At 41.3% G+C, this 20,199-nt stretch overlaps 2 protein-coding genes across 3 annotated transcripts in view; one reads left to right on the top strand and one right to left on the bottom strand.

Annotated features, from left to right (window-relative positions):
* plekhh2 (pleckstrin homology domain containing, family H (with MyTH4 domain) member 2) overlaps nucleotides 1-10,582 on the bottom strand; it is a 44,379-nt gene extending 33,797 nt beyond the window's left edge. For both annotated transcript variants that reach the window (XM_034101431.2, XM_071205681.1), the window contains exons 1-2: nucleotides 10,476-10,582; nucleotides 6,746-6,881 (exon numbers count right to left, since the gene is read on the bottom strand). In XM_034101431.2, coding sequence (XP_033957322.1) covers nucleotides 6,746-6,868 — 123 coding nt within the window. In that variant the 5' untranslated portion in view covers nucleotides 6,869-6,881; nucleotides 10,476-10,582. The remainder of the gene's footprint in view (nucleotides 1-6,745; nucleotides 6,882-10,475) is intronic.
* A 516-nt stretch (nucleotides 10,583-11,098) lies between these two features.
* On the top strand, nucleotides 11,099-19,970 carry LOC117459389 (tRNA (32-2'-O)-methyltransferase regulator THADA-like). The gene is given in 16 exon segments (XM_034100172.2): nucleotides 11,099-11,162; nucleotides 11,540-11,624; nucleotides 12,364-12,473; nucleotides 13,932-14,062; nucleotides 14,467-14,615; nucleotides 14,718-14,750; nucleotides 14,835-14,883; nucleotides 15,252-15,445; nucleotides 16,282-16,376; nucleotides 16,713-16,936; nucleotides 17,495-17,765; nucleotides 17,768-18,218; nucleotides 18,761-18,915; nucleotides 19,218-19,373; nucleotides 19,615-19,722; nucleotides 19,803-19,970. Coding segments are annotated over 15 exon segments (2,370 nt in total). The 5' UTR covers nucleotides 11,099-11,162; nucleotides 11,540-11,548.
* Nucleotides 19,971-20,199: the final 229 nt, after the last annotated feature.

Genomic DNA, 20,199 nt, shown 5'->3' on the forward strand with positions numbered 1-20,199 from the left:
AAAATGATATGATACTGATTGGTTTAATGTATGTTCAATTTCAACAATCATCAACTCTGGAATCAATATGACCAGTATTATACATTTTACAAAGAAAGTTTGCATTATGATTATGAATGACTTTCCAACTCGGGAAATGGGATCATCGGAGGAGCTAATGGATGCACCGTTGAGTTTGGCAGTCTGCTCTCCATGAGTGCCATTCTCGTAAATCTCTGTTTTAAAGAGTGGTGTAGTTATGCCCTTTTTTTCTTTCTACGCCGACCAAGAAATTAGCGCTACAAGGGATCTCTTAACAAAAAGCAATGGGATTTTTTCGATTGGATTTGGCAGTATTGCAAACATTTCGATTTTTGGCTAGCACACTTTTATGATACTTACATGTTTTGTTCAGCAGAACAAACTCCACTTCTGTGATTGCAGACATATGTTTATAGTGTTTTATATGTTGTTATGTCTGGTGTGCGTGCGAGATTGTGTGTGTGTCGTCTCCAGCTACAGCATACAGAATACATGCCCTGTAATTAACATACTATCCTCCGCCACATGCTATATCTGTATTGAGAGAGGCACATGTGGTTTGTGGTACAGCAGAGGATCTATATATAAAGGGTGCGCTTTTGTGACATATATATTAATATTTTTAATGCAATTATAACAAAGAAGTAGGACCAGTGAAGTGATCGTAACCAAAGAAATCCATCACGGGAATTTAGGCATGTTTCTATATTATTGTCTTATTTGTCAGTTTTAATGAGCACAAAAGGACATAATATAATCACCAAACCAGATGTGAAGACACCACAGGTTCCACTGACAAAAAGAACCCACAGTAGATTTTTTACAGTAGTTTAATTTCCAGGCCCAGAACCAATCCTCCACTTAAATGACAATTGGAACAGTGGTGATGTACCGGCCTTGGTTCCACTCTGGTCCAGAACACTGTGCAGTGGAAATAGTGAGTGGCTCTGGCAGGGTGTGGCTGCTTTTGGACGGCGCTGGGTCCACTTCTACTGGTATTTTGGAATTAACAGCAGCAAGGGAAAGCTGGAGCACAGCCATGCCAGTCTCCACCAGCTGCAGCTTAGTAGTTATCACTCTTCACGGTAGTTTACACAAAGTTTGGTTATGGAACAGAACGGCAGCTGCTTTAAGTGATTAGGAGTGCTAATTTGTTTATTTAAGTGCATTTAACAGAACCACTGTGGAAACTAAATAGTTGGCAACGACATAGGACATATGACATTTGTGTGTCCTTTTCTACTTCTAAAACACTACTAAGTCACATTACTATGGAGTCACTTCTAGTAAAAAGGGTAGGACCAAAAGAAATGTGTACGTTTTGTAAATGCCAGATATCTGTCCTGGAAATGTAGAAATCTTCGTAAACGTTATTTTTCAAAAGTCTTATGTCTTCACTTAATTTTGTAATACATTTTTTACATTTGTCGGATATTCCGACACCACATGAATGTAGCACAAATGCCGTATGTTGCAATGTTTAAACATGTGAATTCAATTGAAGCCAACCCCTCCAACCTAGTAACTCGGATTTGTTGAAAACTATTTCGGTACGCAGTTTTTCCGTAATCCTGCTGAAAAAAAGATAAACTAACATAGCTGAAAACAATAATATGTATAAGTTAGAATAACTAAATATTAAAAGGCCCATAATTTAGCTTTCTTTAGAATTATTCAGTTTTAAATTAACTGATGTGGGGCATTTCTAAGATCTGCAAAATGCACTATTGTGATGCTTTCCATGCACTCTTTGTCCCCTAATTGACTTCTTATGGACATAGACATTTCCAGTGTTCTTTGTAAATAAAAAATGGTGGGTGTGTGCCACTTGGTACCCTATTGGCGCATTGGTTGAGTATCACTTTTTACATGATGGTGATTTTATGATTTACAGCCCCGAATGTACAACAAATATAAGTATTGCTGCTACCTCCCAAACACACACACGCGTGGCCGTGACCCCCTCGCCTCTCCCTCAGCCTCTGTAACCTTCGTAAAACGCTCTATCACCTCTGCAGTAAATTCTCTCTTCAGATCCAAACTCCAGCTCAACTTCCATTCCTGAAATTCCACAACTGGCGTCTGGCGCTCTGTGGCCAACCTCCCCTTGAACTCCATCCACCCCCCCCCCATCGCTCCATCCACAGCCAGCTCACAAAGCCTCTTTCTGTAGACGCTACGACTCACAGAGCTGACCTACAGGTTTTATACCAAAAAGGCTGACCAAATATAGTTACATTTAGAACTTCATCTCACGCACATATGCTATCCAACACTCTTACACTACATTTATAATGTTATAATTGTTATTTTGGACCAATAAAATGGAAACTGGAGACAAATAGACGGATAAACTCACCTCATAAACTAGCTTTCTGTGACAAACAAGGCAGGCATTCAAGCAGATAGCAGTGGGTACTAACACACAAGCAAATGAGGATGCACACACATGAAGATAGTCACCGTCTGTGAGGGCCAGTCTGAATAACTTGAAGTCACCCGTTGGCATCTATGTGGCGGTGACTAGGTAGGTAGAGGTGTAAAAGCAGACGTTTGGATGTGTTAATGGGGTTGACTAATTATATATATTTGAAGACCAAACTATAAAATGGTGCCAATTCACCCTGTTTGGTCTGTGTTTGGGACTAGTTTCCCTTTCAAAGGTTATAATACGTTAATACGACCTTGAGTCGGTTCTTTGATTTAACGCCTTAATGATGCACTTCATTTTGTAGCTTTGGCGCCATCAGAATCAGAATACCTTTATTAGTCCCACAGAGGGGACATTTGCATCGTTACAGCAGGAAAGAGCCACAGACAGCTTAATGTTACATATGTTAAAAAAGTACTAAGTTATGATATAATAAAAAAGCATATACCCTTCAATGCAACACTATTATGTTAACGTATGTGAAGAGTGAGGAAGGAGTCTAGCTCTTCTGTTTGTATTGCACACTTATGATTGACAGTATCACGATGATATGCTACTACAGTATGACTAGTGGCTCATGCCAGCCACCAAGCTCACACGTATGACTGACAACGCTACGATAATGTTACGACAAGGTTCAACAGGCTTGTAAAGTTTTTTTGAGTATAGTTTGGACCACAAATAACAGCACTGGGCTACCCCTTGAATTCAGTCTCTTTGGTTAATCGACTAATATAATGGTAGGTTAGCATGTTAGATAAGGTTTTTAGAGGGTATTTCATTACAATTAAATTAAATAACATGAAATCCATAAAGAAATCCAACAAAAATATCTCAAACAACAAATAATTGATGCTACTAATATTAAGAATTGTGTGTGTGTGTGTGTGTGTGTGTGTGTGTGTGTGTGTGTGTGTGTGTGTGTGTGTGTGTGTGTGTGTGTGTGTGTGTGTGTGTGTGTGTGTGTGTGTGTGTGTGTGTGTGTGTGTGTGTGTGTGTGTGTGTGTGTGTCCAAAGAGTAATCTTATTTCTATGTGCCACAGAGCTCCATTGATGCCTGTAAACAAACACAAACACATTGAGTGTTGAGTCCTGGAACGAGGTGTATGTTCCTTCATTATGACAACCTGTATAGTGGTTTACATCGAGCCAATCCCACGTACACAATCCTGTAGTTTAAAATACTCCTAGAACTCCACCTCATTTGCATTTGACATCATTTCAAATGCTGATACGTTCTTTGTAAAGTAGCGGTTAAGAGGCAGAGAGAAAGAATCAAAACGATCAGTGTGCATGTTAGTCTGAAGGCAGGACTCTGACAGAAAATGAACACACTTGGGCTCTTTGTCTCCTTCATGAGATGTGTAGCCTACTGTTACAGCTGGAGGCCCCGCAGGCCAAAACTAACGTCCCTCCCAAAAAGCTTCACCCACACACACGATGCCAGTTCTCATTTTTGTGCAAAGTCAAGTTAAAAACCCAGTTCATAAATTAATTTGACCTGACCTTCATACAAACACGTGGACACCGTATAACTGACTGCGTCAACTTGCTAACTCACACACGCACACACACACACACACACACACACACACACACACACACACACACACACACACACACACCACACACACACACACACACACACCCACACACACACACACACACACACACACACACCACACACACACACACACACACACACACACACACACACACACACACACACACACACCACACACACACACACACACGTCACACACACGTCACACACACGCATAGGGCCTACTGTTTACCAAACTGGGTATTTCCTCCCATGGGCAGCTCAATCTTTACACACAGCCTTCATTTTTTTCTCTCCTCATCCCCCCTTCATCCACTCATACAGGCTTTCTTGGACTTTAACTATTTGCCTACCCAGATTCGCCTTACACTAACCCAGCCAAGGAACTACACTAACCCAGCCAAGGAACTACACTAACCCAGCCAAGGAACTACACTAACCCAGCCAAGGAACTACACTAACCCAGCCAAGGAACTACACGAACCCAGCCAAGGAACTACACTAACCCAGCCAAGGAACTACACTAACCCAGCCAAGGAACTACACTAACCCAGCCAAGGAACTACACTAACCCAGCCAAGGAACTACACTAACCCAGCCAAGGAACTACACTAACCCAGCCAAGGAACTACACTAACCCAGCCAAGGAACTACACTAACCCAGCCAAGGAACCACCAGGCACATTAGAAGAAGTGTTCTGTGACTTACAAACAACTTAGATATTAGAGCCATCACAAAACAAGAGGTAAAGGTTATTGCTAGATACATGAATGAAGAAAAGATATTGATCTTAAAGAGCCCGTGACACGGTTTTCCCCCGTCATCCAAACCCATCAATTTGAGTACATATTGTCCCCTTGAAAACCGTTACTGAACTGATTTTGGATATTTGTACTTTGATAACCATTAATCTGCCTTCAATGTTGACCATGTTCTGGATCTTCTCGGGGATTCTTCAAGTCCCGCCAAATGATGGGTGAAGTCATTGCGGGCACAGCGCTCCAGCTGCTCCGTTCAGGATCCCAGCTTCTGCATGTAAACTAGTGAATAACAACAGAGTGACTCACCAACGACTTCTTCACCCTTTTATCAGCCCACCTCCACAGTGAGATATTAGGGGGGTTTTGCAGTGCAGTGACGTGCTTGCGCCCCCGCACAGCTTTAAAACAACAAGCTCTGGCTGAGGCGATGGGAGCCACAGTAGAGAAAAGGGTCTGCATGTTAACATGATGAGCTTATTGCATCAGCAGGCCGGGGAGCACACAGTGATGAGTCATTACAATACATCTACAGCAGTAACATACATTTAAATGTGAAAGTTGTGTCTGCCTGAATTGGCTAAATAGTTCTGATTCTTGTCTTTTATTACAATTCTGGAATTGGCCAATAAGGTTAAATCTTTTTTGTTATGATGGCAATAATGTTATTAGTTTACAAATGTTACGACCCAACTAAAATCGAGGCAGGTTCCCTTAATCTTTGTATCTTTTCAAATTTCATAAATAAAATGTATTGAATGCAAGCGCACAGTATTCGTGGTCCAAAAGCATTTTTGTCAAATGAAAGATTTAGCAAAACTGTTAAACTCAGGTTTAACTCTGGATCCCTGGGGAATAAATCAGTGTTCTTCCGTATGGGGTAAATAAAAGGATTACTGCTATCAGATTTACAACAGACATTATTACAGAGCACTGAGCTTAACAGTTTAATACAGGAGTTTAATGGTGTGTTTTATGATGTTGGGTGGAAAAAATGCTTAAGAAAAATCTGTCAAGCATAATGGATAAGACTAAAAATAAACAGCAGAGACTTTCACATATGTTACGTGGGCTACAAAAAACCCACCAAAACCAATCTTTCTTCCAACTCTCCGGGAGTTTGTTTTGCTGTCCAGCTGAGCTTACTCTGTAATTGACTGGAGCTGGGTCAGTCCCAGCATGCAGTGCGTGGCGGAGCCCTGTGGTAAGACTGCTGTTTACATTAGAGCTCTAATCAGCCTCCCTGGAGAGCAGCTTCATATCTAGGCCACTGAGCAGTTTGGGCCGGCCCAATGCACCAGACACACCACCACTCTCCGTTTCAGAGTGGATGTCCTCCTCTTGAGGGGGACATGTTGACCACTTTACATCTTTGATATTGTCTTCGATAAACTTTCAATACATCCCATACCAAGCAATGTAGGCTGCTGATAGGCTGCTGTGTGAAACCAGCGGTCAGCAAATACTTTTTAATTTGGCCAACTTAACTTAGGTTAGGACTACTGTTTCTGTTATTTGTTTTCTTTGTACTGTTTCTGTTCTGATTGTATGTAAAGCTTCTTTGAGCATTAGGAAAAGCGCTATAAAAATCTAAAGTATTATTATGATATATTTCTTACGTAACTTTTGTACTGAACGCCGATTCCGAAGTTATTGTAAACCCCACATTTTGAGATGTTTGTTCCCTAACGTTCGAACTAGGTAAAGCCACTGCCATAGCTATTTTAACCTCAACAATGATATTTACGTTACATGATTCCAGTTGTTATTTTAGCCCAAACCATACCATTTTCACTAAACATATCGTTGTTTGCCTTAACAGGTTCTGCACTGCAAGGGTTTGCCCTGAAGCTGACCGCTTGTGTTTCTGGAAGGTAATCCCACAAAGAATGACAAGACAACTTTCCTCAGAGATCATGCAAACCATTCTTTGAGGGTATGTCGAACAGGTGGCCATTACTTTCACACACCTTGTCAGCGGTGAGTTCTCTGATCTTGATGATCTGCACTCTGAACTTCATCAGCAGCACCTCCAGGACTACGCACTTGTCCTTCCAGTCCTCCTGGCTCATGGCCTCCTCACCCTCCGCCATCACGACCGGCCCTCTGAAAGAGAACACAGATAAACACACAGTGGTGAGAAAAATACACCGCTATATGTTTCCTGTGGGAAATATTGTCTTTCTCTGAAGCTGGTTTGGATTAACCCTTGTGTGGTGTTCATATGTTTGTTACTCAGCCAGTGTTCGTGGGTCTGGTGGACCGACCCGCTGCCTTTTTGGGTTTCAATTCAACACAATCAAACTATTTTATGTTAAAATACTCAACAGATGTTTACTTCATCTCAATTACAAGCAATATAAACAGCATATATGGTTAATATTTGCCCTTTTACATTTGTTAGATCACACTAATGAATTAAAGTGCTACTCGTTCTTTTGCCCGCTGACCGGCTGGTCCTGTGGCTCGTCTTCTTTTTGTAACTAGCTGATGCTCAATCTCACCCTCTTCTTCAAAGTCACTGTCAGACTCAGAATTCTCAGAAATGTGATCCTCACATTCTGAAACCTCTTCCTCTTCCTCTACATCATCATCAAATGGTTCTCTGTCTTCCAAAATCATTTGCAAGGCCCTCTGAGCAGAGAACAGAATTGTGATAAGGACCCAAACTGGCGAAGCTGTATTTATTGTGTCTCACCCCAAATTTGCAGCAAAATAAAGATGGGTTCCCGCTGGACATAATGCGGGAATGTGAGAGCAGACAGGTGTCGGTGCTTGAATTTATTGTGCGGGAATGGCAGGGGCAGAAACAGAAAAGTCTCTCACACACACACACACACACACACACACAACACCACACACACACACACACACACACACACACACACAAACACACACACACACAACACACACACACACACACACACACACACACACACACACCCACACACACACACACACACAACACACACACACACCACAACACCACACACACACACACACACACACACACAACACACACACACACACACACACACACACACACACACACACACACACACACACACACACACAGACACAGACACAGAAGGCCCACACAGCACACTTTTGTTAGCCCCGGGTCCCGAATGTAATGTAAATGTGTAAGGGGGGGGGGGGCAGTGGGTGGTCATTGGAAATGTGTTCTGATATATGTTCTTCACAGAAAATGCCAAGGCCATTGAGTGTGAGTTGAAAAAGATAATTTATCATCACGGGTCCCACAGACCCGAACACCATACAAGGGTTAAGTGTCTTTCTCAAGGGTAGCAGACGATTGCTGACCTGGAAACTAAAGTTTGGATATTTTTGGGCATGTTATGTCTTTAATGTTGTTGATAGCAGAGAGGTCAATTAACAATTTAGTTCCAAAAGTTCTTCATAAAAATTGTGTTTTCCCAAGAACTTCATTTATGTCAGAGTTTCTGGAAAACAGCACCGAAGACTCACTCGGGGTTGATGCTCACTAATGTCAATATTGCATTAGGCACGATATGCTGCTTTCGTCAGTTCTTTAAATATTATGAAATCAATCAAACGGTAAAAAGTAACTGAACCATATCTGATTTCCTAAATGACAGATATGAAAATGTCCTTTTCATTTTGCACTGATGATATTATCCTGATTATAATCTAAATATACGTTTAACTCTTCCAATAGCCCTTTTTTGTGACATTTGTAATCATAAAATGTATTGGGCCCGTGAAGGAATTATGTTTTCTCTCAAATAGTGGGATTCTCTTTTTTCTCACAAGATCATTCCTGTATTTTAGAAAATCAGGCTATGTTTTCACTATTCTACCATGACAGCTTTTTCAAGATGGCTACTTCCGAATATTCATCAATTGCCAACAATGGAAATTCACCACAATTAAACTTTTGTGAGCGTTTATTAATCCAAGATACAATGTCATTATGTCCATCTCTACTTGCAAATCCATTTACCACACATCTCAAACTTTAATATATCCCAACACTTGGTAAAGAGACAGACTACAGACAGAGAGGGTGTGTTGGTGCAGATTTTTTGCCACTAGGCAGCACCTGAAATGTTCCAGTGGGGAGCCCAGCTGGACCAGTGTGGGCAGTGGGCGTATCATTTAGCTTAGCCAAACTGAAAAACACAACTTTTTCTCCAAAACACCTTGACGCCCTCCCTGGGACTTGCATCATGTTTTCCAGACGCTATCATAGGAAAACTGTTGTACATACAGAGAGTCAGATGAGGATCTCTGATGGAGGAGGAAGAAAGAAAGCCCGGGTTTCTCTTCCAAGTAATAACCTCTCATTACCAGCATGGCCTCCACACAAAGAGACTGCAAACATGTGTGGAGGACGGCAATAAACTGCTTTCCACAGGCTTATTCTGCCGCCTGTTTGCTGTGGTAAACACTGAATAAGGCAAGGGAAAAAAGAGCCCACAGAACAAAACAAAAATAAATGACTATAATATATAATATACTGCATGCAGATCAACAGAGCGATACGACTAAGGAATTGTGGTATCTGGTTTGTATTATATATCAATTCAAACAAATAATAATATGTAATTTAAAGAATCACATGATTTTCTCAGCATGTTTATAATCTAGTTTATTGTTAAAGATGAAAAAAATCATCGAAATCATAGTAATTTCCTAGTTATGCAACAAAAAGTGCCATTGTTACAATCAACTTTTCCTTTCTTTTATTCCTTTATATTGCTGTGATTCAGTTGAGAAGTTGATTCACTTAAATGTACTGCCAAATACATGTCTTATCGTATTACAGACGATCATGTTAGGATATTAATACATTTTCTATAATTGAGGACCTATATAATTGTTTTTATCCAAGCAGTATTTAACGATGATAATGAAAGGATGTGGGTGGTGGAAAACATGAAAGGCAATTTAACCCCTGAACCCTGACTCTGAGTTTCTTTTTGTCTCCCTCTCTGTCTCACTTCCTGTTGAGTAAAGCCTGTGTCAGTGTAATGAGATAGTGGAGCATTCATCAGCTCTCAGAGTGATTCCCTGGGAGTTTTGGCTGGAATAATGATGTATCGAGCCATAAAAAGCCCTAACTGGGATTAAAAAGTACAGACTGGAATAAAAAGTACCCTAAACATTGGGTTATTATGTATTAAAAGGTGTTTGTGAATGCTGCAAACTTCCCTCAAATCATTTCAGGATGTATGGATTAATACAGTAACAGTGAGCAACTCGGAGTAAAAACTGTAACTTCAAATCGTTTGTGGTACTTTAAATATAATGTACACAGACTATGACACATTATATATAGCTCATGTATGTTTGTTTTCTGTGATGTCACAATCTTTTTTTAATTAAAAAAAATAATTTAATTTAATAAAACCGTACTTTGGGGTTTTCAGTTTTTACGGGATATTGTTTACATAACATAAGAGTGAACACCTTCAAGCAAAAGACGAAAATAACATATTTGTTTCTTTTTTCATATACAGTGAATTTGTGAGTAATGGCAAACAGTAGAGACATTGTGTATATTCATAATTTCAAATAGCGGATTTCCGAGAAAGATGAATTGCTGAAATCACCGTTGAAACTAAACTCAGCAAAAAGACTGCCAAAGAACTTTCTGTCGTTTCCTATTATAACTAAATTAAAACACTGCAATTTTCTTCCAAATTCTCGACTTACCTTTGAGAATATTTGATGGATATTTACTACTCAAAGGACTTCACGCCATGTCGACTCCAGCATCAACACATTTCTTGTTATTCCTGTTGTGAAAGTCTTAATTCATGAGTAAACGGTGAATTTCTCTCGTGCCCAAAGGATTTCATTTCAAGCTCAGGCAAAAGTTGGAGACGGGTCGGATGTAGAGGGCGGGGTTTCGCACAATTACGTCCAATCATATTTTTGGTAGGCGTTTTCTCAGCAGTGTACAACAACGAAGTATGGGTAATATTGACGTGTGTTTTCCACCAATGAATAGCTGGAGCGCTATTTTATGGCCTGACAAACTTCTGAGGGCGGCGTGTAACGATTTGTCGGACGTGACGTCTCACATGTGCAGCATGGACCATGGATTGGTCAAGCTTGTCATAACAATACAGGAAGCTAAAAGTGTGGCTTCAAATGTAAAGTTGCAAGATACTCAAGTAGTTGAAACAGCGGCAAATGTCACACAACACAATGTATGTTTGTCATGTAATTAAATGAAGAATAGAGAAACTCAAAAAGTTCCATATAAATTGGAATTTAAATGTTATTATTAGGCATGTTTTAAATGAAGTTTATTCTGAAAATCATTACCGGAAGTGACTTTACATGAATTTGAGATGCCTACCAGCTGAAACCAAGTAAACCTTATGCTGAATTGAGGTAAATGCTAGCTACCTAAACAAATAACTTGTATATAGTTGTTCCTTTTCTTTTCTTTGTGAGCGTTTCCTTGTTTTACCGTGTGAGTGTTGTCTACCTGTGTCTCCCTTTTTAATTTCGGACGTAGACTCAGTGCTATAGCTAGCAATAACTGCTGGCTAACATTAGTCCTAGCATACAGTACTATTACATTTAACCAAGGTAAAGTAAAATATGCAAGGACCGCGTGACAAATATGTGTGTGTGTGTGTGTGTGTGTGTGTGTGACAAATAGAGAAACTGAACAAATGGTGGAGTTCTAACTTTTGTAAATTGCATATTTTTGGATAAACAGTCATGTGAATGAATGAACTATTATTGCTCCTCACTTCATACAGGGAACAGCCATGGTGGTGAAGAAGAGGAAGAGCGCCAAAGTAGAGGCTGTGGTTTTGGATGAGGAGAAACTACACAAGCTGATAGGTAATGTGACCAAAGGACTGAAGTAGAGCACAGGTGTGTGTACCACACACCCCTTCATAGTTTATTTAATTGAAAAAAAAGACTGAAAATGCAGTTATCATCTAACCAGAGGTAAAAAGTAAGCAGTCGTGTGCAGTGTATAGTATAGGTAGGTACATATGAAATATATCAAAAAGTGAAGTAGTATACTGTAGTGTTAAGTAGTATAAACCCTCTGAACATTAGTATAACGATTGAAAACACATATAATACATTAACTACAGACGTAAACAATACGAAACATTAGTAGAGTAGTTTTCTCATTTTAAAAATAATATGAATTAATTTTATAATTTTATAATTACCATTGCAGGTGCAATATACAAATGACAACATTTAAAAACATATTTTTGAAAAAGTACATTTCAACGAAGGAAAAGTAAACAAGCAGTTATAAACATAAATAATGCATAATTTTAAATATTTATTCAAGCAAATAAATTATAACACATGAATACTATAAAACTATATGTAAAGGAAACTTTAAAAAATAAAAAATAGCTTTTCTTTGTAAATACACACATAAATACAGACAATAATAGTTCAAATGTGTTTTTAATAATTAGAAAAACTATTACATATGGAAAACAAATGCATACTTGAGTTGTATACACATGTGTTTATTCATGTGCACATAAGGAGTATTTATTACTAATATAAATGTAATTGGGTTCATTTGTATTCTTTGTGATTTTTCCAGCATCCCTCTCTGTGGGCGGAGGAGAGGATGGAGTCAGGGAGGTGGCACAGACCCTGCAGTCCTGCCTGGAGCTGACGGAGCCGGTGCAGCAGATCCAGCTTGTTATAAAGGTTGGTTTACAGAGAAATGTAATCTTCAACATGAATACAAGATAAATAAAAGTGGGAAATAACTTAGATTTCAAGAATGTAGCTTAAAGGAGACCTATCATGCTATATTTGAATAATATATTGTAGGGCCATACCTATATAAGGTATATTTATACATTTTCTTTTTCAAAATACCAAACAGATCATGCATTTTAGCCATGCCTCATTTCGCTCTATTTTGCTCTCCTCCACCCCATCTTTGCATGCGCTGCAGCTGACCACGCCCCCCTGCAGAGGAGGGGGCAGAGCGTCATGTTACCATGCTGTTACCATGCCACGGCAACCTCTCATTCCCCTGATTGATGGAGAGTTGGCCATATAGGCGGAGCTCCTCGTCACTGATGTCAGACTATTTTCAAATCTGCATCAGTCTGTATCAGATCCGTTAAAGCCCCGTTTTTAGAGATTTTGGGTACGGGGGAAAAGAGAGAGTGTTGTGTTTTTCTGACTCTTAGTGAGTTCCCATATACACATATTCATGTATAAAAGACGTACAAAGGTACATTTGGCATGATAGCTCCCCTTTAAAGGTCCATGACATGGCCATTTCTACTGATCATAATTCCATTGTTGAGGTCTACTAGAATAGATTTATATTGTGCAATTTTCCAAACTCACATTGGTTTCTCATACAGCATCTCTGTATAGTATGTGTATTCACTCTCTGTCTTAAACGGCTTGTTGGAGCTCCTGCCCCCCCCCCCCCCTTCCCTGTGAGCCCACTGTGCTCTGATTGGTCAGCTCGCCCACTCTGTTCTGATGAGTCCACCACCGTTACAGCGGAATATCAGTGATTATGTGTTACAATGGCGTTAGCAACCAGAAAATGACACCAGTAATGACAAACAGATGAGGGTCTGGGTGCCGTGTTGGCGGGACGTTGCGAGGCTCGCTGCTGCGGACAGTGTGAGCTGGCTTGCTGCGGGGGATCTGCGAGACACAGCGAAACCCAGCCTGAACCGGACTTCCTCGCACACACACACCTGCAGCCTGGCTGTGAGGCTGCGTGTGCTCAGAACAAGCCCAGGCCGAGCCCCGCCGCGTCTCGCCGTCTCAGGCTGAGTTCAGGCTGAGAAATCCGCGGAGCTGCAGCTGAGAAAAGATTGAGTGTGTGTGTGTGTGTACTCTATTGGGTATAGAGACGTTACGTCACTATACCCAATACGTCACTGTACTTACTACACTATAAGAAGAAAACAATGGAAAAATAAAAATCTCCAACGAGGCGTTCTGGGGCAGCACAGACAGGTCTTTTCTGTGTTAGAGCTTTACTCGCTACAGGGTGCACTTTGAGGGTTTGTGACTCTGCAGACCGTTCACATGCAGAAAAAGCTACATAACACACAAGGGGACGGGTAATGACTGGAAAAGCACGACATGGGACCTTTAACAGACCTTTGTGTGTCCATACTTCTCCAGGCGGGGTCCCAGCTGGAGGCCCTGAGTGAAGAGCCCTCTGATGGAGCTCTTCTGGGGTCCTGTCTGCACACCCTGACTCTAGTCTACACCTGTCTGCAGGCTAAGAACCCCCTGCGAAGAACCATCGCCAGGTACAATGCTACATTTTAGGATTTTAATTTGAAACGCATCGCTACAAGTAAACAAGATTGAGACTATAAGGAGATTTCATATGATGCTAGTGGGAAAAGCAGTATTTGTTTGGCTGATTTTAGTCTTCTTTCAAATGGCAAACAGCAAGAAACGTTTCTAATCAATAAACTGTATATAAATCTGAATCCTCAACGTAACAGCAATGTCAATTCCATATCAGTTTTCAGATTAGTGCAAACGGTCATCTCCAGTGTTATCAATTTGTTTTCATTGTTATCAGTAATCATGAAAGTCATATTTTCTGTATAAAAAAGTAAATATATTTTGGTCTATTTACCTTAAATATCACAAACATCATTTTGATAACCTGATTATTACCATGTCTCTGTTTTGATATCTTCAGTGCTTTAGGTTCAGTGCCCGCCTGGCTACAGGAGCAGACTGTCCACAGTTTGTCCGCCTGTCTGTCCGACTGTCTGTCCAACCCAACCTCAGAGCAGTACCCACACATCACCGACACCATCACTGCCTGTCTGGATGGCTTCACTCTCGGTAAGGGGGGGGTCGTCTTTACCTTTACTCCAGCATTGTTCTACTTTTGAGATAACGGTTATCAAATCAATCTGTAGACTAACTGCATTACATGTCCTCCAGGTGAGAGGTGCATTAACAAACTGCTGCCTGAAGGTTAGTGTCCCAGGAATTAGAAATGTCTCCCTTTTTTCTTTTTCTAAAGAAGCCAGTCATGAACTATCTTTCTCCTCTATTTAGTGATGCAGTTTCTTCACAAGGGATTGAGTGAATATCTTCATCAGAACAGGTATACAGGCATAATCTGCTTTTCTTCAGTGTTTTTGTATATCTTTATGAATAGTTATACACCACTGCATACTTTGTAATATACACATATTACGTAACGATTGTTCTAATATAATGAAGTACAATGTGCACATTTATACTTAGCTTCTTATGCTAATATAAATATTCTATTTAATTAAATCATAATGCAATTTTTCTATGTTTACATCAAATATATAGATATATATTTTTAATATAATTGTATTTGATCTTTTTTTATTCTAAAACGAATCTACTGTCATCATTATTTTCCTCAGGATAAATCATCTTCTTGTGATTCTGAATATCCTGTATATACCTTGTTGTTGTCGCCCCCTGCTGTTGTCCCAGTGGTCTCACAGGACGTCACATCGCTCAGGCCCAGCTGATGTATTGTTGCCTGGCGACAGTGAAGGCCTCCATGCTGGTGATGCAGAGGTCCCAGGAGACCATCGGCTCCTCGCTGCAGGCTCAACACACACACACCAAGCTGGAGGACACACTGAGCAGCCTGCTGGGCTGCTACACACACATCCTCACTGATGGTAAGAGCCAGGGCAAAACTAGAGACCCTCTGGGGATCACACCACCACCCTCATACAACTACCAGAATTTAGAAGTACTAAAAAAATAGGACCTGCATTCAACATTTGAAAATTGTAAATGTCCAAAAGTATAAGCATCAAATTGACCAAAACAATCCATCAAGTAATATCCTATAAAATGATATTGAATTATAATGACTGATGCATTATTGTGTCGCTTGTTACTTTCTCCAAGGGATGAATACAGTTAAATAGATCTTTACCTATAATAATGCATAATACATTTGTTTATTATATTGTGTTTTGTTAATATGAACCTGAATCTTCAAAACTAAACAAAGAACTATAGTGGAGTAAAAAGTCGAATTCCCTCTGAGTTATGGAGTAGAAGTAAAAAGCAGCATGCTTAAATAAATGGAAAGTACCTGCACACTTTACTGAGTCCTAACCATAACTTAGTAAATGTATTTCTGTTCAAAACTGCTCCAGGACCAGATGTTGCCAAAATGACAAACGGAAAGAACCGATGTCGCTATCGTGTCTGGTAAATAGTGGAAACACGTGGACATGTACAGTGACCCAGCTGATGGAAGTAGACATGAAGATCTGCCTTCATGTCAATGCAGAGACATCCGTCAAGGTCCACCCTTACTAAGCAGTTATTACAACTTCTCAGAAGAAGTCATTAACTCAGGGAACAAAGGACTCTTGGAAGCTTCTTAGGAGCAGATGGAGCCATGCACTTTCCCATTGCTCCAGAAGTTGAAATCAGAAATACCTGTGCGTACACACTCTCCTCTCACTCCCCCCCCCCCCTGTTCCTTTTCCTTTCATAGAGGACTTTATCCAGTCAGTCCAGAGTACAGCGGGCATGGCTATAGTGTTACTGATCCGCTCTGCCATGGGGGGTGGAGATGAAGTTGCCTCTGTGGTGAGTTGTGGTCGTTGTTTAGAATTCTGGATTGTTCACATGTTCACACAAATGTTTGAGAACAATTACTATTTTCTTCTGACTTGTGTATCTTTGAAATACATGTCAAAGTAAAAACAAAGCGTATTTCTAGGGCTCTTCCAACATTGCAACATACAATACACTTACGACATAAAAAGAAAAATACATGAAATAGTGCACGTGACATGATGTTGTTAATAAAGTGCAGGAATAAGTAAATGATGTACCAATGAAATAGCATAAGATATACATATTTATAATGGTGCATGTTTAAAGCTGCTAATATCATATTCATTCCGTTGAACTGTTCCTCAGGTGTGCAGTCTGCTGCGTGGCTCAGCACAGGGTTTAGACTCCGCCCCTCGGTGGCTGCAGCAGAGGTGTGAGGGTCTGTGCAGCAGCGCTCGCCCCGCCGGGGTCTCTCTGTATCTGTGTCACGGGGCTCTGGCCATGTTGAGCTGGAAGGGCGCTCTGCCCGGGCCGCAGTGGGAACAGCTGCTGCTGCTGGTTCCCAACACTCTGCTGGATCTGGACGTCAGGTACACTGATCCCCAATCAGTACTGACTGCTTATATCAGAAGGTTCCCAAGTAGAGTCAAAAGTCATTTAAAGCAACACATTATAATGCTGCCCACAATGGCTGCAGTTTGGAAACGATGAGTTACTGCGATCCTTTTGACTTGATTGGAGATATTAAAGGGAATGGTCATTTTTAAGCATTATTTTCATCATCCTTGAAAAATGAATTAAAATGATCATCTTTTTAAGAAGATCTGTATCAAACAAGGTACACTTGGGCGCCCATAGTGAGTTCATGTTTCATTTCCAAAAATTCAATATTTAAACACGTTATATACTTTTAATTTCTTCCAAAAAACAGAACATTTAAATTAAAGGACAAAAAAAAAACTGTTAATGGAAAATATCACAAATAATATCGCATTCCTACTCAACTTGCTTGTAAAACATGCACGTAGATAAAATGTAGCAGATAAAAGCAATACACCAGTAATACTGAGAGTGGCTACTTGTGTGTACCTTCTTTGAAAGTTCCAAGTGTTTCTGACGCGTAAACAATGTGTACCCCTCTGCTGTAGTATAAAGGAGTCCAGTACAGCCATGGTGGTGTCTCGGGTGCTGACCCTGTGGAGCAGCGCTGCTCTGGACTGCCTGCAGGGGGAGAGGCAGGTCTGCCCCCCCCGCCTCCAACAGTCCCTCAGCGGAGGCTCTGAGCTGCAGCAACGCCTGCTGGAGCACATCTACTCCCACTGGGAGCACCCGCTGGACGGCGTCCGCCACCAAACCCGCGCGCTGTTCCGCAACCTCCTCCTCCTCCATCAGCACACATGTTCCTCCATCTTTGATCCAGCTGAGACTCCTACATCACAGAGCTCACCCTCAGCCTGCTGGGGCTGGAGTGGCACATGAGGGGGAAGTACGGCTCCCTGAGCTGCCTGGTGGAGCTCTACGGGGCTAGGCACCTGCTGGACGTCCAGCCCCAGCTGCCTGTTAGTCTCCTGGGCCTGATGGGGGACCAGAACCTGTCTCCGTACGCCAGCGACCTCCTGGAGAGGCTGTTCGTCAGCCACAAGGCGCAGCTGGGCAGTGAGGCGGGTGCAGTGGACACCACGGGCTCAGAGGCGTGGATGGAGGTTTGGCACAAGACGTGGGTGACCCCCCTGCTGCTGGTGCTGTGCCGGGCCAAGCTGGACCAGACCACGTACATCCTGGACTACTTCCTGCCCAAGCTGCTCCGCTGCAGCCCGTCCAGTCTGACGCACATGGTGCAGGCCCTGCAGGACACCCCGCCCTGCAGCACAGGTGAAGACTCAAATATTCAAATGTGTGCTGCTGCTCAATGTGTCCGTGAGGGACGTTTGGAGAAACTCCGGAAATATTGTTTGTTTTTATTGAACTTGAAAACCTATAGGCTATATGAACAATGATATCATCAAAGCATGAAGATTTATGATACATAAAGAAGTATGGGATGTACATATAATTAATAAACCTGCACATAAAGCCGTATAAATATTAAAATAAATGAATATTTATTAAATAAATACATATTTAATATATAAATCAATATTACTCGAGGCTTATATTTTAAGACAAATAATTTCCCTGAGCTTTAGGCCTACATATTCTTAAATTAAATACAAAACACAAACCAAAATACACACAGGCCTGTCTGTCCCATAACATCAGCTGCATATGAATATCTCTTCGCTCCACAAAGCATCCTGTTGTGGTGTAAACATAGTAAACACGTCCTCTCCACGGCTACAGTGGCAGCATTCTCTAACAGCATCATCAAACAAAGGAGTGGTCGCTCTCTGAACGCCGTGTTTCTGTCCTCACAGGCCCTTCGGGCAGCAGAGGAGCACTGGGCGCTCTCATGACGTGCCTGCGGGCGGCCCGGGCCCAGGGTGTCGTTCCGTCCTCAAAGGAGGGTCTGTGGGGGGGCCTGGTGCCCCTCTCCCTGCTCCAACAAGCACTGGTACACAAACATGATCAAGTGAGTGTCTGAACCCTCATGTGTAAAACCTTTGTTCTCACTGTACGTGTTACAGAGTAGATATCCTATTGAAAGAACCCCTCCGATCAAATATGACTTATTTTTCAACAAATCAAATGAATTATTTTGGAAAATGACTCCATCTCTGAAAAATCCTATTATTTAAAACTGCAACAATCACTCACACAAGCTACGTTTTTCTAAATATGTCTACATTTTGGTTAAAATGACTTTATTTAAGAAAAAATGACTCTTTATTTACATTTTCAGTATCTAATGTAAATAAACAATTGTTACCCCAGGTGAGGATGGACGCCTTGGGGTTGGTGTGTGAGACCCTCCGCAGCACCGAAGCCCTGACCCCTCAGGAAATGGACCTGATCCGTTGCTTCCTGCCGCATAATCTCAACAGTCAGGCACCAGGCGTCAGACAGCAGACAGTCAGCCTGCTGAAGAAGGTCAGACATTTACATGCATTGACTTTTGCTGTTGCATAATATTTATTTAAATATGGATCTAAGTTTCTCAGCTCATTCTAAGGCTCAGATGGAAACCTACAGTCATTGTATGAGGACATATTCAAAGGGATCCTCAGTGCTAACAACCCTTTTATCCTGCACGGCCAAATCGATGACACAATTGGATGATGAAATAAAAACTTGTATTACTAAATGGAGCTTGAAATCCTCTCCTGTCCAGCTGCTGTGTAGATTGAAGGACAGCGCTCTGCTGCTGCAGAAGAGAATGAGCCAGGAGAGAGATCCGGACAAGAGAGCCGCAGACCAGCACACACTCCATCAGTACGAGGTGAACCACACTCATGAACACAGCAGAGCACACAGTCTTTTTTCCTCTTTTGAAAGAACTAAAAGGCTAGTTGTGTGTAGGAGTTCCTGCGCTGGCTGTGTGTGAGCCTGCTGGAGGTTCTGCTTCCTGGAGCGTCCTTCTCCAAGTGCCTCATGGCCCTCCAGCTGCTGTGTCTCCTGGGCGAGCTCTTCACCTTCAGCTCTGGTACGTCTACTCTTCATCAGCAGCCCTCGTACATGACTGACTAAAGTTCACTAATTATGACAGTTGTTACAGCATATACAATATATATATTATTATTATTGTCACAAAAGCAAATGCTTGTCACTGTAATGAAAGATTATCAAGTAATTCAATTCAATGATATTGCATGCAAGCAATAAGAACAGGGTTTAAAAGAAGGTGAAAGTATTACTACGGGTAACATAATTGAGTCCGAATGTTAAATATGCTACTGTACATTGGGTCTAAATTGGG

The sequence above is a fragment of the Pseudochaenichthys georgianus genome, chromosome 15 (assembly GCF_902827115.2).
Source record: "Pseudochaenichthys georgianus chromosome 15, fPseGeo1.2, whole genome shotgun sequence".
Lineage (NCBI taxonomy): Eukaryota > Metazoa > Chordata > Actinopteri > Perciformes > Channichthyidae > Pseudochaenichthys > Pseudochaenichthys georgianus.